The sequence below is a fragment of the Dama dama genome, chromosome 11 (assembly GCF_033118175.1).
Source record: "Dama dama isolate Ldn47 chromosome 11, ASM3311817v1, whole genome shotgun sequence".
In the NCBI taxonomy this organism is placed as follows: Eukaryota; Metazoa; Chordata; class Mammalia; order Artiodactyla; family Cervidae; genus Dama; species Dama dama.
Window position 1 is genome coordinate 98,187,053 of NC_083691.1, and position 25,385 is coordinate 98,212,437.

Below are 25,385 nucleotides of genomic sequence, written 5' to 3' on the forward strand. Positions count from 1 at the left end.
ACAGACAACCTCTGACAATTACCGCTCTACTCCAGGCAAACACAGAGATCAAACTCTAGCCCCACCCCTAGCAGCAGAGGCTGAACAGGGAGGGAGCTTAGATCTTCCCCCCTCAGCAGGCTGTAACAAGGGGCTCAATTGCTCCCCAAGTTGTGGTGTCAGGAAGGAAGCTGGGACTTTAACCCCAACGGGGCTCCTGAATGTCCTGCTCTCACCGTGGTGTCCCTGGAGACTTCTGCTATCACCTGACAGTAATGAGCACCTTCTTTCCAGTGGAGCTGATTCTGTGTGGGTCTAGTGGACAATCAGGACTTCACCATTCAGAGGTAATGAGGTCACCCCCACCCAGTGACAGCACTGCAGCAGGGCACTATTACTCTTCCCAGCTGGAGAGGTGTCAGCAGAGGCCTGCTTGGGAACCTCCCCCTCACCCCTGCACGACAGTAATAAGGATCCGCTCCTCACGGGTGTCAGTGGAGACTGAGCGGGGACTCTGAACTCCCAACCCCACCTGGCAGTAAAGACATGGCACCCTTCCCTTCCCCTGTTGAGCCAGTGTCCGAGGGAGCTGTTAATACGTGTGATCAGTAGCTCAGTTGTGTCTGACTCTTTGTGACACCATGGATTTAGCTCGCCAGGCTCCTCTGTCCATGGACTATTTCAGGCAAGAATACTGGAGTGGGTTGCCATTTCCTACTCCAGGGGATCTTCCTGACCCAGGGATCAAACCTGTGTCTCCTGCATTGGCAGGCAGGTTCTTTACCGCTGCACCACTTGGGAAGCCCCCTAGTTAAAACAGGTTTAGATAAGATCCAGAGTCTCATAACATAATACCTCAAATGTCCAGATTTCAACGAAAAATCCCTCATCATACCAAGAACTAGTGAGATCTCCAAATAAATGACAGAAGAGTCAGCAGATGCCCATACCCAGAGGACAGAGACGCTAGATGTATCTGACAAAGATTTCTAAATCCTTCAACAAACATGCTTGCTTGAAACAAAGTCTTAGGAGATAAATAGAAAGTCTCAGCAAAAGAAAATAACTTTTAAAGGTACAAAAAAGCAAATAGAAATCCTAGAATTGAATGACACCATTACACATTCAGGTCCACAAGTCTAGTGGATCCCAGAATTAATTATTATTTGGAGGAATCATAAGACAGAACAGCCAACTGATGCATCTCAGCCCAAGTTAAAGTTAATTCAGAACCAGTGGATGGGAAGCCCTAGCCAGCTTCTAGTGCACTCCTTTTGACACAAATACGAGGCAGTTATTCTCAAGGGAGTGTCTACAAACCATAAGAACTTTCTTATTCCTTCTGGTTACTCAACTGACCACTATTACCGAGGCCATAGATGGCTTGAAATTACTAGCTGTAAATGAGGTGCTCCCGAGCCTGGTCTCTATGTTCTTAAGGCAACACATCTTGCCACTCAGATAAATCTCCATCTCAGATTTTCCAGGGTCACCCTGAACTTGACATTGGTGACTCCATGATCCAGGCTTCCCCTCAGGATCTGATTTTGGATAGTAACCCCTGGGAGCTCCATGCTCAGAGCATCTAATGTCCTCCATTCCTGAATGCAAATCCCCGAGATATGGGACACAGAGCTCCATTCCCAGACCTGATCAATGGCATTCCCTGATCAAAGGCTACCTCCCCGGCCTTGCTAGGGATGCATCATACCCCTGGATCCCAGCCACCACTGGAGGATGTCACCTCTATACAACCACCGTGAGCTAGTGTTCTCCACATAATAAGCAACTTTCTGTGGCCTTGACTGATGCAGGTTCCTAAATCACGGTAGTCCTCAGAGATGCCATCAAATTTAAGAAAGGATCTCTGTCTTCTCTGAAGAGTTATAGGATATAAGGTTGAAGGCAAACAAGTCCACCTTACCTGACCTCTGCCCCCATGCTGATGTGGTCATCTGAATAAACCGTTTCATTATTGTTATATTACAGTCTCCTCACCCATAAAATAAGGGTAATGATGATGTCTGCTTAGTGACTAAACAACAACGGCAACAATTCATCACAAGGGCGCTGCAACAGCACATGTGAAAGTGTCTGATACCCTGGGAAGGGACCTACCATTGTGAGGCGTGGCTGGGTGATCCCTTGGGTAGGTTCCCACATCTGGGCTATTTGACACAAATCACATGAGTCACAGCATCCAAGAATTTTATTGGTTCCTGAATACGACAGTTTCATTGGTCTCACACTTCCATGCCTGTGGACAAAGAACTCAGAGTTACTTCATCAGTGTGTTATAGGCTGGCTAATAAATTCTACGGAGTTTTATGACTTGTACATGAAAGGCTGGATGTTGGCTCCAGGAGGAGCCAGCAGTTTAGCCCCTTAGCCCTACAGAGGTCAGAAAATCATCAGCAAATAAATGGCAGTGAACTTCTTGAGGGCAGAGGCTGTGTCTTATTAAATATTTTATTCCTGGCATAAACCCAGTGGTTGGCACATTGCAGGTACTAAGTAAATACTCATTTAATGGAGGGACAGAAATACTTTGAAAGGGATATTGTTGTTACTTGCTTCCTGGAATTGCTTTTCTCTATAACCAGCCTAGGCATTTTTTTATTTGCCTTGCTTTTATATTTTTTTTGTTAACACAAGGTCAATATTTTATTTCACTCTTATTGGAGAAAAGGCATCATATGAATATAAATAGAAAATGCACAGAAGTGCCTATGTCAGGTTCATAATTCAAATGCCAAATTATTCTTTTTCTTTATATAAACTAGAAGTAATCAGAACAAATGAAAGGTCCACCCTTCATTTATAGGCAATCTCCCTAATGCTTTCAGGCAAAAAAATTTTTCTGGTCCATGTAATAGAAGTTTTTGACAATTGAGAAGTATTTTTCTTGGAGATTTTATTATGTATAAGAGGAAAGCCAATAAAATATGTGTTTACATGTCTGAATTTATATAGGTACTCACATGTTTGTAAACTGGTATTAAATCATTGCTCTTAACACACAAGGGGACTTCATAACTTAGGGATGTGTCAAGCCAAAGATTTTAAAAGTAGGCTTGCAAAATAGAAGATTTTCCCCAGAGAAAAACAAGCACGGAAGAACCTCTCAGTGAACTGGAGTTTGACTACTAAGAACAAGACAATTCTCTGAACCCTAGAGCTGGCAGGAGGCTTCTTGTGAGCAAGATTGATCAAAATACCTCTCTTCTGCCAGCAATCACTGACAAGAAAAGCAGTTAGGTTTCAAATTGTCCTTGCAGCAACCAGCAGCATATTTAGACATGATACCTTTTCCCATCCGACAGGTTTTGGTAGTCAAATTTTTCTTAGACTGAAATTTCAATCATAGCTTTCCTTCACATTGACTTCATTGAAAACTGGAAGATATGGACTTTTGAAATGAGAGTATAGACCTTTCTTTCTGAGGATGGCATCCTACACTGTGAAAAGAAATGGAAAAAAAATCATCCATAAATTCTGTGTTCAATGTGTGAAAAAAAGCTTGCATAGATTTTATTGTTCCTGGTGTTTTGACTAGTCTTTGATAAAGAACAGACTTCCCCAGTGGCTCAGTGGTAAAGAATCCACCTGCAATGCAGGAGACGCAGGAGATGCAGGTTCAATCCCTGGGTCAGGAAGATCCCCTGGAGGAGGGCATGACAACCCACTTCAATATTCTTGCCTGAAAAAAAAAAAAAAAATATTCTTGCCTGAAGAATCTCATGGACAGAGGAGCCTCACAGGCTACAGTCCATGGGGTCTAAAAGAGTTGGACACGACTGAAGAAACTGGGCATGCATGCATGCATGGAAGAGCGATAATAAGGCTTATATGACCATAGGATCTCTTCAAATGAATGCAAAGATTCTACAGGTGCACATCAGATCAGGTCAGTTTCTTCCTTGTTCTTAGAAAAGCAAAAAAGATCCTTCCAGGATATGGAAACGGGAAAGTCGTCTTCAGCCTACCCACAGAATGAGTATGCCACACCCAGTATCCATGGGGTACATTCTGTGAGATTGTACCCCAAGCGTGTGTCTGACACCAGTCTCAGGGGAGGGCAAGAAGAGCTGCCAAGGGACTTCCCTTGTGGTCCAGTGGCTGAGACTCGGATCAGGGAACTAGATCCCGCATGCTGAAGCTAAGAGTTTGCAAGCTGCAACAAGGATTGAAGATCCAAGACACAGCGCAGCCAAATAAATAAGCATAAATATTTAAAAAGAAGAAGAATCGAATGCCACCTGGAGCAGCATCTAGGGCAAAACAGGTTTGGCTCTTAGCCTAAACCTGGGTTCCAAGCTCCGCCCCTCCATTTGTTCCCTTCTGGACACAGAGCCCCTAAAGCCTAAAGCCCTTAGAATTTCCTCAGTGATGAGAACCATAAAGTTGTCTTTTGTTATTTTAATGAAAGATCCCAAGGATGGGGGCTGGTTGCCAGGGAATCAATCAAGCGATCAGAGGATTGGAATTTCCAATCCCACTGAGGGGAGAGGGGCTGAAGATTGAGTTCAGTCACCAATAATCAGTGATTTAATCAATTCTGCCTCTGCAACGAAGCCTTCATAAAACCCAGAAGGAGAGGAGTCGTGGAGCTTCTGGGCTGGTGAGCATGTGGAGTTCAGGGAGAGGGTTCCCAGCACAAGGGGAGCTCTGCATCCCTTCCCCAGCCCTTGTCCTAGGGCATCTTATCCATAGGGCTGTTCCTGAGTTACACCTTTTATAACAAACTGATGATCTTGTAAGTAAAAAGTTCTTGAGTTCTATGACCCTTCTAGCAAATTAATGGAACCCAAGGAGAGGTCATTGGCACCTCTGATCTACAGTATTGTGTCAGAAGCCCAGGTGCACCCTGAACTTACAACTGGCTTCTGAAGTTGGAGGTGGGAGCAGAGGGCAGTCTTATAGGACTTAGACCTTAATCTGTGGGATCTGATTTCCAGGTAGATAGTATCAGAATTGAGTTAAATTGTAAGACTCAGCTGGTGTCACAGAACTACTTGAATGGAACAAAACTCACACAGTGGAATTGGTGTCAGAATTATAGAAGTGTGGCAGGGAATATCTTGAGCTGTTTCTATTTAGTCTCACTTAAGAGCAAGTTCAACAAGCTATTTTTCCAATACTTCCTCCAGCTTCCCTACTGGGTGTCCGCCTGGTCTTTGAAGGGAAGGTTGTCCATAGAGACTTGCTGAAGACTGAACAACGTCTGAGGGCATTAGTGGGCAGCATTTATGTGAAGCTGTTGCCAGGCAACATGCAGGCTGCCAACCAGGGGAGAGCCTTCCAGGATGCTGATTTGCGCCTTCAGCACTGGGTTAAATGGGCCCTGGGGACATGATGCCTTCACAGATGAGCCCAGGGCTTTTCCAAATTTCCACACATTCTAATGAATTTGAGTTGTGATGGGTGTGTGCTAGACCTTGGTAGACAAAATAAAGAGAGAGGATTCTATGGTTTGGTAGGGATATGGTTTATAATAGGGTATGTTGTTTATCTCCTTTTTTAAAAAAAAGTGTTTTCTTGATGTGGACCATTTTTAAAGTCTTTATTGAATTTATTACAATATTGCTTCTGTCTTACGTTTTGGTATTTTTGGCCACGAGGCATGTGGGATCTCAGCTCCCTGATCAGGATTGAAATTGCACTTCTTGCATTGGAAAGTGAAGTATTAACCCCTGGATCACTAGGGAAGTCCCTATTTATCTGCTTTTCATGCCAACTCTGCCAACAACAGAGAGATCAGCGTTCTCACACCCTCTCCACAAATGTGAAAATCAGGAACTCTTGGTCTCTGGGTCTAGATGCTTGCTCAGAAGACCCTGCCCTCTTGTAGCCCCACCGTCTCTGCCCCAGGGAGAGAACCAGGAAATCCCAGTCTCCAAAGTCTGGGTCATAGATAGAGTCAGTGACTTCCCCAAGTCATAAATATCCATTAGTTCTTTTATTCATTTCAGCAACATCTGCCAAATACCTCTTAGGTGCCATTTAGATAATATAGGAAAAAAGACCCAGGCTTTGCTCTCAACTTGTTTTCAGGCTGAAATATCCTCCAGGCAAAATGGAACCCAAGATAGGATATGGTGTTGGAGACTGGATCTGAACCTGGGTGAGACTGGAGGAACTCTTTCTGCGTTGACTGATTCAGCAAGTATTTATTGAATACACACTCACAATGTGCCATACTCCGATCTGGAATCTGAGGATTCAGTCATGAATGAAGCTGCCAAGTTCACTGCCCTCATGGAGCCAATATTCCAGTTGTGGCAGAGTAGGGGGCTGGGGAAAAGGCAGGGGATGCAGAAGAGACAGATCAGCAAGTCAGCTAATGAGCAAGCCGCTTATTCCATGGGTTGAGCATCTCATAGGGGCTGGGCAGGGTGTTAGGTGCTGGGGTTGTAAAGACTAAAGAGACGCCGATCCGGTCCCCAAGGGTGTTTCCCTCAAAGGGAGGGGCCTGTCCATAGGCGCAGAGCAAACAGTGAGGCTGTTTGGTGGCAATCAAGCCATTCAGTAGAAATAGGGCATAGGGTATGGCAATGCAGGAGGCGCCCTCTTTTAATTACGAAATTCATCCCTTGGGCAATCTGGGGCAAAGAGTCTTTCCTTGAAACTTCATATAAACCCTCTCGAAGTATTTATTGGGGTAGACATTTAGGAACAAACTGTAAGTATCGGATGAGTACAAAAGAGCATCATTCAACCTAAGGCGTGGCTCTTGTTGCCTAAAATACACACCAAAAATGAGAGCTTCTAATACTCCAAATTCAATTCAATTCGTCCCTCCCTTCCTTCTTCCCTTCCTTACTTCCTTCTCTTACCTGACCCCATTCCCAGAAATTGGTGAAAATAAAAACAAGTGTAGGATCTGAAGGGGCTTTCCCAATAGCTCAGCAGTAAAGCATCCACCTGCAATGCAGGAGACATGAGAGGCATGGGTTCAAACCCTGGGTTGGGAAGATCTCCTGGAGAAGGAAAGGCAACCCACTCCAGTATTCTTGCCTGGAGAATTCCGTGGACAGAGGAGTCTGGTGGGCTATAGTCCATAGGGTCACAAAAGAATCAGACATACTGAGCACCCACACACGTAGGACCTGAAAGTGTCAAAGTGAATAGAACCAGGATCTGCCCTCTTAGGTGTGGTCAGGAACTAATTGATTAATGTTTACAAAATGTCAGAACATTCCTGAATAAAAGGCCCTATATAAGTTCAAAGTCTTTATAATTATTTTGATGATTACTATAATTTGTAAGACTTAGCCATAACTCTCTTCTCAAGAGGATGAAGTCAACACTTTTTGAAAGAGGAAGCAGGCCAGGGACTCTATATAAGCGGAGATGGGCTGATGGGTTCTAGGAACAAGAGCTTATTGAAGACAGGTGAGTGGTGGAACCCTGCTCAGACCTATTTTGTATGAAAAATTGATAAACTGATAATGATTGTGAGTCTGCTGCTAAGTAAATAAGAAAAGTTGGAGTCAGAGAAAACTCAAGAAGCTTGCAAGGAAAACCCAAGTTGTAAAAGATTATATAGATGATAGAATGATTTTTTAAATAATGCTTAGACATGTTTAGACTTCTTTTAATTAAAAATGTATTAACAGTTAGTTTTGGATTTGTTGTTGTTTAGTTGCTAAGTTCTGTCCAACTCTTTTGCGACCCCATGGACTATAGTCCACCAGGATTTTCTGTCCATGGGATCTCCCAGGCAAGAATACTGGAGTGGGGTGCCATTTCCTACTCCAGGGGATCTTTACAGACCAGAGATCAAACCTGCATCTCCTGTATTGGCAGGCGGATTCTTTACTGCTGAGCCACCAGGGAAGGGACCATGGGCAAGAGAAAAAAATGGAGAACAGGAATATGTGTGCATTTAACAGGAACTGTGATGGGCCAAATGGGATGTCTTCTTTTGTGAATTCAAGGCCAAAAGACAGAGGTATTTGCATTTTTCCAGATGTAACCCCACCCACCTTAAGTGAGGCTGCTATAACAAACTCCTGTCTTCTCTGGAGGCTGTGAAAGATCGAAGGCCAAGAAGTCTAACAGCATAAACTTGAGAGTGTCCAAGAGTCAAAGACTGGACAGGCTTCAAGAGTTTTGGGTGGAAGAGAGACCACAGTCTATTGGACTTGATTGTTATTCAGAATAGGATATTCCTTAAGACTTCCCTGGTGGTCCAGTGGTTAAGACTTCATGCTTCCACTGCAGGTGAAGTGGATTTGACCCCTGTTTGGGGAACTAATATCCTGCATGCTGTGTGGTGTAGCAAAAAAAAAAAAAAAAGAATGGGATATTCCTGGGAAAATCCTCAGCACTGGGAGAGAAACTTCCTGGAGTTCTCAACTCTGGAAATCCCAGATAGGCAAAATGAGGAAAGCAAACACAAGGGCCAAAGGGATAGAAAGAACTCCCTCCTAGATTTCTATCGACCAGGAAAGGATTTGCCTGCAGAGAGTGGAGAGAAGAGCTTGAACCTTCCAGGTTGGTTCCTTGCTCAGCAGTCCAAATTCACTAAATACATATTTTCACAGAGCACGTGAAAATGCAACTCTGCAAAAAGTGAGCTTAGAAGGCGGCTTGTGTTTGACTCAAGAAAACGTGATCCTAATGGCAGAAACATTCTCAATGTGTGACTGTCATTGCTGTTATTTTAATTTTAAGGCCTATTGGTGCATAGCAGTCTGTGGGAGTGTGCAAGGAGGGAGAGAAAGAGAGGAGATGGTATCAGTACAGATGCTGCTATCAGCAGAAAGGCCTGTCAGTCCACACGGGCAAGAGACCTGAGTCAGCATTAAAGCCAGGGTCAGGGTGTACAGAGAAGTTCTCAATCTCTCCAGGACCAAATGGGGTGGGGCACGATGGGGCAGGGCCACCTCTGTCTCCCAGCACCTTAGAATGTTAACATGGCACTTTTTCCAGACAAGTTGGAAGGCCCCAAAGACGGGATGCCTGTGGTTCAAGATTTATGGGGACATCTGGGAGAACGTTTGTGGAAAACAGATGGGGGCTCTCTGGTGAGAGAAGTGCAAAGACCTTTATTTCCACTTTTCCAAGAAACGTTGCTTAACTGAGGAGGAAATGGTCTATGATGCCTTACAGATCCAAACCTGCTTTAAGGATTACAAAGTGCTCAGTGGAGGGAGGGTGAGGGGAGGCCACCAGGACCTAAACTAGCTCCCAGGGGTGTTGAGGTTGTCAGTTTCCAGGGCACTCCCCAGTTTGACACCCCCATGCTGTCTGTCACTGTTTTGCTCTCAGGAAGGGAGCAGAGGGTTGCCATGCTTGGCATCACAACTGCCCGGACACTTTGATAGTGGTTCCAAGTGGTGGAAGCCACAGGGTATGACCAGGTCAGTCCTGGGTGACCTGTGGACAGTCCTCACATACACTCCAGCGATGCCTCAACACTCTTCTGAACATGGACCACTTTTTGGCACCTGGAAAGTTGGGTCACAGAGTTTGGGTTGCTCACTATGCTGAGCTGACATCTTATTGTCACTTCTTGCTCCTTCCTGATATAATTGGAACAAAAAAAGAAGAAAGTGACTCTGTGTTCCTAAGTCACTGGCATGTGTGTTTACATAGTCTCTTTGCATTCAAGAGTGTACTCAACACAGACATTTAGTTCCATGCTTGGAAAATGAGACAAGCTTTCATATTGCAATAAAAGCTAAGTTCTTCTACTTTGGTTTCCAAGAAGTATTTTTGCTCCTTGGAAAAGCAGTAAAAAGAACAAAATACTCTGGCTTTAGCAATTGGATGCAAGCAGTGCTTTTTTCTGATGTGTCCTTTCCAGAAAGCCAGTGAGAAGCCTCTGTAAAGATGCACTTTCATGAAACTCTGAGCTTTTCCTGCACCTACAGGACTCTTTATTCTTTCTCCTGGGCCAGAGTGTCCTCTTTTTTGCAGTGCTGGGGGCTCAGTGGCTGATTCCTGGCAGGTGACTGAATCTGAGAGTTCCTGCAAACACAGCTAAGATTCCAAGTTCCTGTATGTTTCTGGTGTTTTGGACTGAGCACGACATTTTCTGCTCAGCTAAGGGAAATCAAATAGACCGTCTCGATTTTGTAGGGAAGAAAATTGAAAAGCATGGCTTTTGTTTGTTCCAATAACTTTCTTAATACCTCTTCTTCATCTTGGGACATATTCTCATCCCGGGTGTTTAGAAGGAACCGCCCAAAAGACTAACTTTCAAACAAAAAAAGATGAAAAGAGCATTACAAAAGTGCTGAGTACATATTTATACTCACACTCTACTTGTAATGATAGTAATAAATCAAAATGATGGTAGCCAAGCTCAGCTGACCAAGGGAGATGATGGGAGGAGCTTGCAGTGGGAGGGGTTGGTGGAAAGTGGAGGCTTTGGGGCAGGTGGCTGGCTCTTTAGGCATTCCCTGGGGTCAACAACAAGTTGCCCTGGGTGGCATTTGTGTATTCATTCAGTAGCTACTAGGGGAACCAGGGCTCTTTATACATGAGGAAGATGATTAGAATAATGGTTGGGATGAGAATGAACTTGAGAGCAAGTGCTTAATGGTGATCAGTTGTCTGATCTCCTGTCTGCCAAGCCCACTATGAATTCAATCCTGGACCCTGACCATGACCTGACTTCATGGGGGTTTAACTTTACTGGCAGAAATAGCCTGCTTATTGGTATCCCCAGGCTCTGGCCCAGGTCTGTTCTTGCCTAGGCAGAGGGAGAACAGGGAACATGGCTCAAGGTGACCAAAGGGGTCTGAGATGTCCAGGCTAGGGGCTTAGAGGAGTGGGAATGTCTTCCAGCTTCTTCTTTTTTATTTTTTAATTAGAGGATAATTACTTTACAATATTATGATGGTTTTTGCCATCCATCAACATGAATCAGCCATAGGTATACATATGCCCTTCCCTCTTGAACATCCCTTCCACCTTCCTTTGCATCCCACCCATCTAGGTTGTTACAGAGCACTGGTTTTGGGTTCCCTGAATCATACAACGAATTCCCACTGGCTATCTATTTTACATATGGTAATGCATATGTTTCAATGCTATTCTCTCAAATCATCCCACCCTCCCCTTCTTCCACTGTTTCCAAAAGTCTGTTCTTTCTGTGTCTCCTTTGCTGCCCTGAAAGTAGGATCATCAGTACTATCTTTCTAGAGTCCATATATGTGCATTAACATAAAATATTTGTTTTTCTCTTTCTGACTTTTTCACTCTGTATAATAGGTTCTAGGTTCACCCACCTCATCAGAACTGACTCAAATAAGATTCCATTGTGTATATGTACCACATTTTCTTTATCCATTCATCTGTCGATGGACATCTAGGTTGCTTCCATGTCCTAGTTATTGTAAATAGTGCTGCAATGAACAGCCAGATCCTTCTTAAAGCAAAGACAATGGCAAGGCACTGAGGAAAGTGTAACCCTTCCTCTAACTTAAGGAAAAGGACCCCAAGTAAGTGAAACACTAATATAAAATTCTCCTTTTGGTAATTATATTTTGATAATGAGGAGGCTACTAGGACAAGGCAGAAGCATCAGAAATTTCCTTTTCAAGATCTGTGGTCAGGTCAGCATGTTTCTCCATGTTGAGAATCAGAGTATCTTGGTTTCTTGAAAGAACCAAGTATTGAAAGTATTCTGTAGCCTGACAGTATCTTGAGTCTCTGTGGGCTGAGCAGGAGCCTCATCACTTTTAATTAAAAGGACAGATGGAGCACATGTCCCAGTTCAATTTATTTCATTCTGACTCCAATAATTAATTTTCTTATTCAGACATAGGGACACTGTCTGAAGGGACACTTCATTCTTCTCACATCTTTCCATAGAAACAGTACATAGTGTTATCATGACAATTGATATTTTCACATCTTCAAGCTAATTTCTATTTAAAAATCATTTCAGGATCTGTGGAGCCAAGTCATTGATATGTCTGTGCTGTGGCTGCTTCTGGGCCTCCTTGTCCTTACAGGTGAGTGTGCTCCATTTCCCCAAATGACCTTGGAGATGGGAAAGATAAGCATGGGAATACAGTGGTGTTTCTGATACTTAAAACTGCAGTGGGGGAAAAAAACGGCAGTTTTTTCCCCCAAGCTGTTCAACAAATCCTGGGGTTGGTAACAGCCATCCACAGTCTCTTCCCAGATGCCTCACAAAAGGAGGGAGTTCTCCAGAATGAGGGGTGGGCTTACAGCAGCACTGCTTGAGGCCAGACTTTAAATCTATACCATTGAACAATGCTCACTGTTCCTCTATAAAAATTCTTTCACCAAAAGTACTTACTGAATTTGTTAATAGGCCATATATTTCTACAGAAGGATTAAGGTGATTTACCACTGTAAAACTAACGTAATTCAACAGAAAACTAGCATTTTGGGGATCAAGGAGATGTGACTCAGTTAACCACTGAGGCTGACATTGTTGCCATGCTTGAATTTCAGATTTGGTCCTAAGGTTCCTTGCAACTGGGGCAAAGAGGAAAAGGTCATGTTTTTTGACAAAGAAAAAGAGGAAGCATAGTGTCTTAAGAGAAGTAAATTTTTTTTTCCTGGATCTGAAATTTAAAAATTTCTCAAATGGGGCCAGCTTTACATTTATTCCTTTCTTTCTTGACCCACCAATTCAAGAAGCATTTTTTCAAAAATTTTACAAGGAATTTTGGGACCACAAGAAACTAGGGAAGAGGAGATAGATGGTGGAATAGAAGGATGTGAGCTCACCTCTTCTTACGGAAACACCAAAATCACAACTAATTACTGAACAAGCATCAACAAAAAAATGTTAGAACCTATCAAAAAAGATATCCTACATCCAAAGACAAAGAAGGAACCTCAATGCGATGGTGGGGGGGCACAATCTGGTCAAATCAAATCCCATACACACCAGGTGGGTGATCCATAAGCTGGAAAATAATCATGCCACTAAAGTTCTCTCACCCGGAATGAAAATTCTGAGCCCATGTCAGGGTCTCCAGCTTGGTGGTCTGGCAATGGGAGGAGGAACCCCTGATGAATTTGCCTTTGAATGTCAGTGGGGTTTGACCTCAGGAATTCCATAGGACTGGGGTAACTGAAACTCCACTCTTGAGGGTGTACATAAGGTCTCGTGCACACCAGGAATCAGGGTAAAATGCAGTGAGCTCATCAGAGATGGGGTCAGACTTACTTGCTAGTATTGGATGGTCTCTTGTGGAGGTAGGGGGAGTGGCTCCCTGTGAAGACAAGGATACTACTGGCTGCAGTTCTTGGCATGAGCCCTCTTGGAGGCCCCACCCAACAGCTGGTAGGCTCCAATTCTGGGAGGCCTCAGGCCAAACAACCAACAGAGTGGGAACACAGCCCCACCCATCAGCAGATGGCTGCTTAGAGCTGTCCTGAGCACACAGCTGTCCAACAAACTATACTCCTTGACACATCCCTGTCCACCACCAGAAGGACAAGACCCAATTCCACTCACCAGTGGTCAGGTTCCAGTTCCTCCCACCAGGAAGCCTGCACAAGCCTCTTAGCCTCATCCACCAGGGGGCAGACAGCAAGAACTACACTCCTGCAGCCTACAAATCAGAAACTGCAATCACAGAAAGTTAGACAAAATTAAACAGCAGAGGAGTATGTTCCAGATGAAGGAACAAGATAAAACCCCAGAAGAACAACTGAAGTGGAGTGAAGTGGAAATAGGCAATCTACCTGAAAAAGGATTCACAGTAATAATAAGAAAGATGACCCAAGACCTTAGAAAAACAATGGCAGCACAGATCAAGAAGATACAAGAAATGTTTAATAAAGACCTAGAAGAAATAAAGAGCAAACAGAGGTGAACAATACAATAACTGAAATGAAAAATACACTAGAAGGAATCAATAGCAGAATAAATGAGGCAGAAGAACAGATAAGTGAGCTGGAAGACAGAACAGTGGAAATCACTGGTGCAGAACAGAATAAAGAAAAAAGAATGAAAAGAAATGAGAACTGTCTAAGAGATCTCTGTGAAAACATTTAATGCACCAACATTCACATTATTGGGGTCCTAAAAAGAGAAGAGAGAGCAAGAGAAAGGACCTGAGAAAATATTTAAAGAGATAATAGCTGAAAACTTTCCTAACGTGGGAAAGGAAGCAGTAACCCAAGTCCAGAAATAGCAGAGTCTATGGAGGAATATGCTGCTGACATATAGTAATCAAACTGACAAAAATTAAAGACAAGGAAAAAATACTAAAAGCAATAAGGGAATAGTAACAAATAATGTATAAGGGAACTCGCATAAGATTATCAGCTGATTTCTCAGCAGAAACTCTGCAGGCTAGAAAGGCATGATATATTTAAAGTGATGAAAGGGAAGAAACTACAACCAAGAATACTCTACCCAGCAAGGCTCTCATTCAGATCAAACAAAGAAATCAAAAGCTTTACAGACAAGAGAATTTGGCACCATCAGACCAACTTGGCAACACATCTTAAAAGAACTTCTCTAGGTGGAGAAGAGAAGGCCACAACTAGAAAAAAAAATGACAAACAGAAAAGCTCACCTGTAAAGGGAAACATACAGTAAAGGTAGGAAATCATCTGTACACAAATACGATATCAGAACCAGCAAGTGTGAGAAAAGGAGTGCACAAATGCAGGATATTGGAAATGCATCTGAAATTAGAAGACAGCAACTTAAAACAATCTTGTTTATATACTGCTAAATCAAAATCTCATGGTAACTGCAAACCAAAAATCTACAGTAGGTATAAGCAAAAAACAAAAAGGAATCTAAACACAACACTAAAGTTAGTCAAAAAAATCACAGTAGAAGAGAACAAAAGAGGAAGGGAACAAAAAGGAGCTACAAAAACAAATCCAAAACAATTAACAAAATGGTAGTAAGAACATGGTGATGGTGGTGATTCAGTAGCTAAGTCGTGTCCAACTCTTGCAACCACATCGACTGCAGCCTGCCAGGCTCTCCTGTCCATGGGATTCTCCAGGCAAGAATACTGGAGTGAGTCACCATTTCCTCCTCCAGGGGATCTTCCTGACCCAGGATCGAACCCACAGACAAGCGTCTCCTGCATTACAAGTGGATTATTTTATCACTGAGCCACCAGAGAAGCCCTACGTATTGATAGTTACATTTAACATAAATAGATTAAATGCTCCAACCAAAAGACACAGAATGGGTGAATGAATACAAACACAAGATCCGTACAGATGTTATCTACAAGTGACCCATTTCAGATCTAGGAAAACATACAGACTGAAACTGAGAGGATGGAAAAGGTATTCCATGCAAATGAAAATCAAAAGAAAGCTGGAGTAGCAATATTCACGTCAGACAAAATAGACTTTAAAATAAGGACTGTTACAAGAGAAACAAAAGGAACTTTGGGGAGCATATCATATAATGTGACTAGGAAGAGGCTACAGGGCAAGGAATAATGAGTAACACAACCAACTACTATTAAGGGTATTTGTCACCAATTATAAAGATAAAAGTGCACCGATTAAAAAATAAACAAGAAAATGTTGGCTTATTTAATTTTTAGTACACTCATAAAACATCAAGTCATTTCATTTCCTCATTTCTCTTAGGTTACTCATTGAAAGTTTTTAAAGTAGTATTTATTCTAAAATACCTGTATTTTCAGATGTCAACCCCATGAAGCTCTTAATAAGAAATCGGAACTTTAAAATGCATTTACATAAACCTACAGCGGGTTTCCCAGGTGGTGCTAGTGGTAAAGAACCCTTCAGCCAATGCAGGAGACAAAAGAGACACAGGTTCAATCCCTGGGTTGGGAAGATCCCCTGGAGGAAGATCTTCAAGCCACCCCAGTATTCTTGCCTGGAGAATCCCATGGACAGAGGAGCCTGGCAGGCTACAGTCCATGGGGTTGCAAAGAGTCGGACATGACTGAGCGACTTAGCACACAAACCTACAGTACACAGATATACTTCCCAAAATCTGTATATCATGGAAATTTGATGACATAATCCAATTTAGTCAAAGATGAAATAAACAAAAAAAGAGTAATCTAATGTGAAGTTCTTACAAGCTGATAGCAGTGAGATGATTCTGTCAAGGGGCAGTCTCCTGCTCTCTGTAGGTAACTTGTTGCTCGCTCATGTGCCCTCCTGATGTGAACTATAAATTCTAGGGAATGCTCACCCCTCCAGTGGCTGGAATGGGAGTTAGAGAGAGAGCCAGAAGGGCACAGAGAGAAAGGGAAGAGGGCAGAGGAAGCCTGGTGCAGAGACCTGGTCCCAGACCTCACAATGTATCCTCCCCTCTTTGCTGTCTTAGGCTCCCACCTAGAAGTGTGCCCTAGAGCAGGGGAAGCCAACTCTGAGTCCAGTTTACCAGCTGTGCCTTCACTTTGACCCTGGTTGAGATCTCAGGGAGATCAGGCTTCATACTATGTGTTTCTCCAGAGCAAGCACAAGTATCTCACCAGACTACAGAGTTAGGAGTATGAAGGAAAAGCTCTGAGGGTTCACCTAAGACACGAGATGAGGACTAGCTTATAGGGAACACAGGATCTCTGCTTTGATTCCAAGGCACCTACCCAACAGCACTGTTCAGCTCCAGAGGTTTGCAAGGATTATAACTCCAACTGTTCCTGAAGTCCGTGGAAGAAGAGGTGAGACACTAGTTTCTGTAATCACTTGGTCGCCATACTATAAATTTCAGAATGCTTTCCATGGCTGAGTGATTTCCACTGTCACTGATTTTTGTTTGGTTATTTTTATTAATATCACTTCGTAATGGACAGAAGTAGGATCAGAACTCCTAGTTCAGTGTCTCAGACTGACACTTGCTCCATTTGCAGGTTCATCGGAAAGCAGCAGTTGGGGATGCTATGGAGACATCCGGACCCTCCACACCCCTGGGGCATCTTGTGGCATCGGAAGGCGTCAAGGCCTGAGCTACTGCGGTATTCATCATCTTTCTGTCCACCCTGCCTTCCTCTTATTCTTCCTCTTTCTCTCAGAAGGTGACTCCTTTCAGCAAGGATGTCTTCCACAGGACTCTGACGCTTCCCTCAGGAGGCCACCCTATGCCTCTCTGTCCTTTCCCATAGTTTTGATCCTTTCAGCATATCCTTCAGGTCCCCGCTGCCTCCCACAGCCCCACCTGGTGGAGTGGTGAAGAGGGTACTAGATGTGGGGTCCCCAGAGCTTGTCTGAGTGTCTTGGTTCTGGGGCTTCAGCAAATCACGCAGTTCTCCTGAGTGTCCCCTGGAAGTATAGCACCTACTGTAAGGTGGATGAGAATGCTTGTGAAACCAGTAAAGTGGACTAGCCAGGTAAACTAGTACTGATCTTCATTTTGTCATTTCTCATTATTTCATAAAAGTTTGAGCTCACATGCTTTCTGGGTGGAAAGGTGGGCAGAGGTGAGCATACCTGTCAGGGAAACTCTCTGAGGACTCCTTTAAGGGTTGGGAGAACTTTTCTCTCGCATTCTGTGTGTGTGGGAGCTGGTTTTCCTGGGTCCCTCTGGGATGCTCTGGGGCCAGTGGTGCGTGTGCCTGTGGAATTTCCCAGGTGGGCAGAGCAGCCCCGGAGAGCCCAGCCGAGGAGCACAAAGGGCACGTCTCCGGGCATAGTGACTCCACTTCAGAGAAAGAGAATTACAACTTCAGGGCTAGAAACGGCCATCAGAGATTTCAGACCAAAACTTGGACTTCTCAGTCCTAGACCACTGCCCGGATCCCTGGAGCGTATTTTCTCTCCCCTCTTGAGTTCCTGTTTCAGCACAAATCACCTCAACCTGCCTCCTTCCTTCTATGTTTGCGGTAGGAGTTCGTGCTTCTGAAAGGCTGGCTGAAATAGACATGCCGTCCCTCCTGAGATATCGGCCTGTCATGCGTACTGTTGGCCAGAAGTACTGCATGGACCCTGCTGTGATCGCTGGTGTCTTGTCCAGGCAGTCTCATGGCAGCAACGTCCTGGCCAATGTGGACGGTGTGGGTGATGGAGTCAAGGTGGTACAGGTAACCTGCCATCAGTCATTATATCTCATACATCACTTCTCACCACCCAAGGGGTTCCTTCACATTTGTGAATTTTTTAAGAAAATATTTATTTATATTTATTTATTTGGCTGTGCTGGGTCTTAGTTGCAGCATGCGGGATCTAGTTCCCTGACCAGGGATTGAATCTGCGTTCCTTGCATTGGGAGCATGGAGTTTAAGCCACTGGATCACCAGGGAATTCAACGTTCAAAAAGCTCAGCATTCAAAAAACTAAGATCATGGTATCTGGTCCCATCACTTCATGGCAAATAGATGGGGAAACAATGGAAAAAGTGACAGACTTTATTCCCTAGGGCTGCATAATCAATGCAGATGGTGACTGTAGCCATGAAATTAAAAGATGCTTGCTCCTTGGAAGAAAAGCTATGACAAACCTAGATGGCATATTAAAAAGCAGAGGTGTCACTGTACTGACAAAGGTCTGTATAGTCAAAGCTATGGTTTTTCCAGTAATCATGTATGGATGTGAGAGTTGGACCATAAAGAATACAGAGAGCCAAAGAATTGATGCTTTCAAACTCTGGTGCTGGAGAAGACTCTTGAGAGTCCCTTGGATAGCAAGCAGATCAAACCAGTCATTCCTAAAGGAAATTAACCCTGACCTAGATGCCCATCAGCAGACGAATGGATAAGGAAGCTGTGGTACATATACACCATGGAATATTACTCAGCCATTAAAAAGAATTCATTTGAATCAGTTCTAATGAGATGGATGAAACTGGAGCCCATTATACAGAGTGAAGTAAGACGGAAAGATAAAGAACATTACAGCATACTAACACATATATATGGAATTTAGAAAGATGGTAATGATAACCCTATATGCAAAACAGAAAAAGAGACACAGATGTACAGAACAGACTTTTGGACTCTGTGGGAGAAGGCGAGGGTGGGATGTTTCGAGAGAACAGCATCGAAACATGTATATTATCTATGGTGAAACAGATCACCAGCTCAGGTTGGATGCATGAGACAAGTGCTCGGGCCTGGTGCAATGGGAAGACTAGAGGGATTGGGTAGAGAGGGAGGTGGGAGGGGGGATGGGGATGGGGAATACATGTAACTCCATGGCTGATTCATGTCAGTGTATGACAAAACCCACTACAATATTGTAGGGTGGTTAGCCTCCAACTGATAGAAATAAATGAAAAAAAAAAAAAGAAATTAACCTTGAATATTCAATGGGACTCCCCTGTAGCTCAGGTGGTAAAGAATCTGCCTGCAATGCAGGGGACCTGGGTTTGATCCCTCAATCAGGAAGATTCCCTGGAGAAGGAAATGGCAACCTGCTCCAGTATTCTTCCCTGGAGAAGTCCACGGACAGAGGAGCCTGGTGGGCTACAGTCCATGTGTCCGCAAAAAGTCAGACACGACTGAGCGACTAACACACACATTGGAAGGACTGATGCTGAAGCTGGAGCTCCAATACTTTGGCCACCTAATTTGAAGAGCCAACTCATTGGGAAAGACTGATGCTGGGAAAGACTGAGGAGAGGAGGAGAAGGGGGCGGCAGAGGATGAGATGGTTGGATGGCATCACTGACTCAATGGACATGAGTTTGAGCAGGCTCTGGGACATGGTGAAGGAGGGGAAAGCCTGGTGTGCTGCTCCATGGGGTCACAAAGACTTAGCGGCTGAACAACAAGATCACCAGGGAAGTCCTCCCCTCTTTTTATTTCCTTGACATGTATTGTTGCTGATGGCTTCCCTGGAGCACAGTTTCATAGAATACAGAGTGAAAGGTGCTCCCTGGAGCTGGAAGAGCCCAGCCCTGCCTGAGAGATGGAACCAGCACTTCTGCCTTGCTTAGAGTCACAGTTTCTTCAACCATACCCTATTCTGGATTTCCAATAAGGTGATGGTACAGGAGAGAGATCACAGACTGAGTTCTTGCTCTGTTGTGTTGTAACCATGTGACCTTGGATAAATCACTTACTCTCCTTGGTTCTCAGTTTCCTCATCGACAAAATGCAGTCTCAGAGAATCATTATGAAGATTCAGTGAAACAGTGTGAAAAAATAGTTGATATTTGGTGGATTCTCAACAAATATTGAATTTGTCTTTCCCTTGTCTTCTGTCTACACAATTCGTAGTTGTGAAGATCGATTTCATTTTCGTGCTAACTCTGACCAGTATCACTCACAACCAGATAGAACCTTTCAGGGAACTTTTGAATTCCACTGTTAAATTAACTCTGTGCTGGGGAAACTGGGATGGCAAAGATGACAATGAGGCTTTTTCCTTTGTATTTCACATTATTGTAGTTGTTGAGAAACCTTTAAGTATTGCAGTCATAATTTAAACTTTTAGGAAAACATATTCCTCAATGACCTTTAAACAGGCTCCCCAAAGTATGTGACACTTGACAATTTAGAAGTACTTTCAAATACTTTATCTTCTTTTGATCTGGGGACTCACCCGGATGGTGCTGGAGGGAGTCAGGGAAGACAAGTCATCCATCCTTTACAAGTTAGCAAGTGGATTTGTGAGGACAGAGTCATTGCTGCAAAGTCACCTGACAGCTGGAAAATGCAGAACTGGGACCGAGGACAACATTAGTGATGTTATCACCAGTGCCATTTCTCCTGCCCTGTTCTGCCTTCTTTCTAAAATCTCATTCTTGGGGAAAAGATGAGCCATCTCTTTTGAAGATGAAGAAATAACTCCCCGGAGTCAGACATTTCTCCTACGTATGGTGAGACGCACATGGTGTCTAAGAAAAGTCAGAAATAGCTTCAGACATTCAGATTATCTGGAAGAAGAGTTAACGAGTACAGATAAAAAAGCTCCTTTCTAACCTGTTGTGGGGGTAGAGGTGGGTTGTGTTTGCAGCATGAGAGGAGGGCATCAGACTGGTCCCTACACTGTATCACCTCTGGTTTCCAGCTGTGTCCATCACCATTACCCTGAAGCCCTTGCCCACACTTGTAGCTTTATTATTTACCCTTGGGGAGATTGAAGGTGGCAATGGTTCTGCCAAAGGAGGAGGAGAGAAAAAGAAGGGAAATGAAAAAAGTAACCTTGATCCCAGGAAGCTGCGAGACCCACTACCTCTCTCCCTGCAGGACCCTGGTCTTTATGCTCCCACATCCTGGATCAGTGAGGCCCAGGTTTCCCGAGTGACTGAAGTCCTGACTGTGAGAATCAAAGAAATCCAGAGGAGGTTCCCAACCTGGACCCCTGACCAGTACTTGAGAGGTGCGTGTTCCCCATGGGTCGGTTTCCCAGCGTGAAATCAACAGGAACGCTATGTAATATGTTGCATCCAATTCCCCCAAACCTCAGTTGCCTCCTGAAAAGCAACTCAGAAAGAGAATTTGAGTTAACTGCTGAGCACCCTGCCACAGTGAGGGGCTGTGGGGTCAGCATTAACCAATGTCACAAATTCTAGGTGGACTCTGTGCCTACACGGGAGGTGCTGGCTACATCCGAAGCAGCCAGGACCTGAGCTGTGACTTCTGCAACGATGTCCTTGCACGAGCCAAGTACTTCAAGAGACAAGGCTTCTAAAACTTCAGGTCAAACCCAAGATCCCTATCATGCAGCCGGCCTCAGCCATTACACAAATAAAAGTAGCCAATGAGGCCAATAACTGTGAATCTGAGTTTGCCTGAATGTCATCAAAATAATGTGAATCACATTAAAGAATTATTACCTGCATTTTGTGGTCTGAGGTGTGTGTGAATAAATGGCTGTGTCTCTTTAAAGGTATTTCTATTGGGCTTCCCAGGTGGCTCAGTGGGAAAGAACTACCTGCCAAGAATCTCCTGCCAAGACACAGGAGACATGGGTTCGGTCCTTGGGTTGGGAAGATCCCCTGAAGAAGGAAATGGCAATCTACTCTAGTATTCTTGCTTGGGAATTCTCATGGACAGAGGAGCCTGGCGGGCTATGGTCCATGGGGTTGCAAAGAGTTGCACATAACTGAGCATATACACATGCACATACATGCGTATATGCGTGAGTTGTCATGTGGATTTCCATGAAATGCTTCCTGTACCTCATTGGCTTGCATTGCTGGATTAGGAAATAAAAATACTAGATTCCAGTTAAATTTGAATTCCAGATAAATAATTTTTTTTTAGTCCAAGTCCCATGCAATATTTGGAACACAACCTAGGCAGTGTACTAAAAAGCAAAGACATCACTTTGTCCAGAAAGGTCCATATAGTCAAGGCTATGGTCTTTCCAGTAGTCATGTATGGATGTGAGAATTGAACCATAAAGAAGGCAGACTGACTTCAGACTCTACTACAAAGCCATAGTCATCAAGACAGTATGGTACTGGCACAAAGACAGAAATATAGATCAATGGAACAGAATAGAAAGCCCAGAGATAAATCCACGAACCTATGGACACCTTATCTTTGACAAAGGAGGCAAGGATATACAATGGAAAAAAGACAACCTCTTTAACAAGTGGTGCTGGGAAAACTGGTCAACCACTTGTAAAAGAATGAAACTAGAAGACTTTCTAACACCATACACAAAAATAAACTCAAAATGGATTAAAGATCTAAATGTAAGACCAGAAACTATAAAACTCCTAGAGGAGAACATAGGCAAAACACTCTCCGACATAAATCACAGCAAGATCCTCTATGACCCACCTCCCAGAATATTGGAAATAAAAGCAAAACTAAACAAATGGGACCTAATGAAACTTAAAAGCTTTTGCACTACAAAGGAAACTATAAGTAAGATGAAAAGACAGCCCTCAGACTGGGAGAAAATAATAGCAAATGAAGAAACAGACAAAGGATTAATCTCAAAAATATACAAGCAACTCCTGCAGCTCAATTCCAGAAAAATAAATGACCCAATCAAAAAATGGGCCAAAGAACTAAACAGACATTTCTCCAAAGAAGACATACAGATGGCTAACAAACACATGAAAAGATGCTCAACATCACTCATTATCAGAGAAATGCAAATCAAAACCACAATGAGGTACCATTACACACCAGTCAGGATGGCTGCTATCCAAAAGTCTACAAGCAATAAATGCTGGAGAGGGTGTGGAGAAAAGGGAACCCTCTTACACTGTTGGTGGGAATGCAAACTAGTACAGCCGCTATGGAAAACAGTGTGGAGATTTCTTAAAAAACTGGAAATAGAACTGCCATATGACCCAGCAATCCCACTTCTGGGCATACACACTGAGGAAACCAGATCTGAAAGAGACACGTGCACCCCAATGTTCATCGCAGCACTGTTTATAATAGCCAGGACATGGAAGCAACCTAGATGCCCATCAGCAGACGAATGGATAAGGAAGCTGTGGTACATATACACCATGGAATATTACTCAGCCATTAAAAATAATTCATTTGAACCAGTCCTAATGAGATGGATGAAACTGGAGCCCCTTATACAGAGTGAAGTAAGCCAGAAAGATAAAGAACATTACAGCATACTAACACATATATATGGAATTTAGAAACATGGTAACGATAACCCTATATGCAAAACAGAAAAAGAGACACAGAAATACAGAACAGACTTTTGAACTCTGTGGGAGAATGTGAGGGTGGGATATTTCAAAAGAACAGCATGTATACTATCTATGGTGAAACAGATCACCAGCCCAGGTGGGATGCATGAGACAAGTGCTCGGGCCTGGTGCACTGGGAAGACCCAGAGGAATCGGGTGGAGAGGGAGGTGGGAGGGGGGATCGGGATGGGGAATACGTGTAAATCCATGGCTGATTCATATCAATGTATGACAAAACCCACTGAAATGTTGTGAAGTGATTGGCCTCCAACTAATAAAAATAAATAAATAAATAAATAAAATAAAATATAAAAAAAAAAATAAATAAAGAAGGCAGAGAGCCAATCACCAAAGAATTGATGCTTTCAAACTGTGGTACTAGAGAAGAATCTTGAGAGTCCTTTGGACAGCAAGGAGATCCAACAAGTCCATCCTAAAGGAAATCAGTCCTGAGTGTTCACTAAAAGGACTGATGCTGAAGCTGAAACTCCAGTACTTTGGTCACCTGATGTGAAGAGCTGATTCATTGGAAAAGACCCTGATGCTGGGAAAGATTGAAGGCAAAAGGAGAAGAGGGCAACAGAGGGTGAGATGGTTGAATGGCATCACCAATTCAATAGACATGAACTTGGGCAAACTCCAGGAGATGGTGAGGGACAGGAAGGCCTGGGATGTTGCAGTCCATGAGGTCACAAAGAGTTGGACATGAGTTGGTGACTGAACAACAGTCTTCTATCTGAAATTCAAATATAACCGGAAATTTGGTTATTGTGTCTGGCAACCCTATCACTGATTTCTTTTAAAAAATTCATAGTTTCAAATTTTTATTGAAAACTTTTAATGAGAAAAAGGGTAAGAGGGTGGCCAGACCTATCTGCTGGGGGAAGTTTTGAAACAGTAGGGAAGGTGGCAAGGCACAACCTTTAAAAAAAAATAACATAGTCATTGAGGATATAACAAAAACTAGTTAGAACCAACTAGATCCAAGAGTGTGAACATGTTACTTCCGGTACACCCTGATACTGGGAAAGATTGAAGGCAAAAGGAGAAGGGAGCAGCAGAGGATGAGATGGTTAGATAGCGTCACTAACTAATGGACACGAATTTCAGCAAACTCTGGGAGATAGTGCAGGACAGAGGAAACTGGCATGCTGCAGTTCATGGGGGCACGAAGAGTCACATATGACTTAGTGACCGAACAACAAAGACCCTGAGTCTCAGCATACGCCCATTCAAATATATTAGCTCAATGACACACCCCCAGGTACCATGACAGTTCGGAGGTCCACCGTAAAAGGCCAAAAAGTGGGCAGTGGCCCAATTCCTAGAAATCTTTGCCTCTTCTCCAAAATAGTTGTTATAATCCTCTCATTCATTACCCTGTGAAATTACACAGCCCATAAAAGCTGACCACCCCCTATTTCAGGGCCTCTCACTTTCTGAGATGGCCCATAGTCTGTCTGTGGGGTGTTTCTCCCCAGGCTGCTCTCCCTTCCTGAGACAACGCCATGCACTGGGTGGCTCTCACTTTTTGATACAGTTTGCATTCTGTTTACGGAATATGTATCTCTCTAAATTAATCCACTTCTTAGCTACCACCTCATCTCTCAATGAATTCTTTCTGTGATGAGACATAAAGAGCCTGACCTTCATTAAGTCCTGAGACCAGGTGTGTGATCTCAATTATTGGGTAGGCCAAAAAATTTGTCGGGCTTTTTCCTTTACATTTTGTGGAAAAACCCAAATGAACTTTTTTGGGCAACTTAATAAAAACAGTGGGTTCAAGGCCCAATCTCTGATGTGCAGTTTCAATTTCACTTTTAAACTTTGCAGCATTATCTTAACCCCAGGTCTTTCTGACATGTAAGTTCACCTCTTCCTCTCCTCCCCT

General features: G+C 43.5%; 1 protein-coding gene across 1 annotated transcript; it reads left to right on the top strand.

Annotated features, from left to right (window-relative positions):
- The first annotated feature begins 11,890 nt into the window (after positions 1–11,890).
- Positions 11,891–21,510, top strand: LYG1 (lysozyme g1). Its single transcript, XM_061156328.1, has 5 exons — positions 11,891–11,951; positions 16,791–16,895; positions 17,764–17,957; positions 21,066–21,198; positions 21,392–21,510. Exons 1-5 carry the CDS (start codon positions 11,909–11,911, stop codon positions 21,508–21,510), a joined length of 594 nt encoding a protein of 197 aa, XP_061012311.1. The 5' UTR covers positions 11,891–11,908.
- The last annotated feature ends 3,875 nt before the right edge of the window (positions 21,511–25,385 follow it).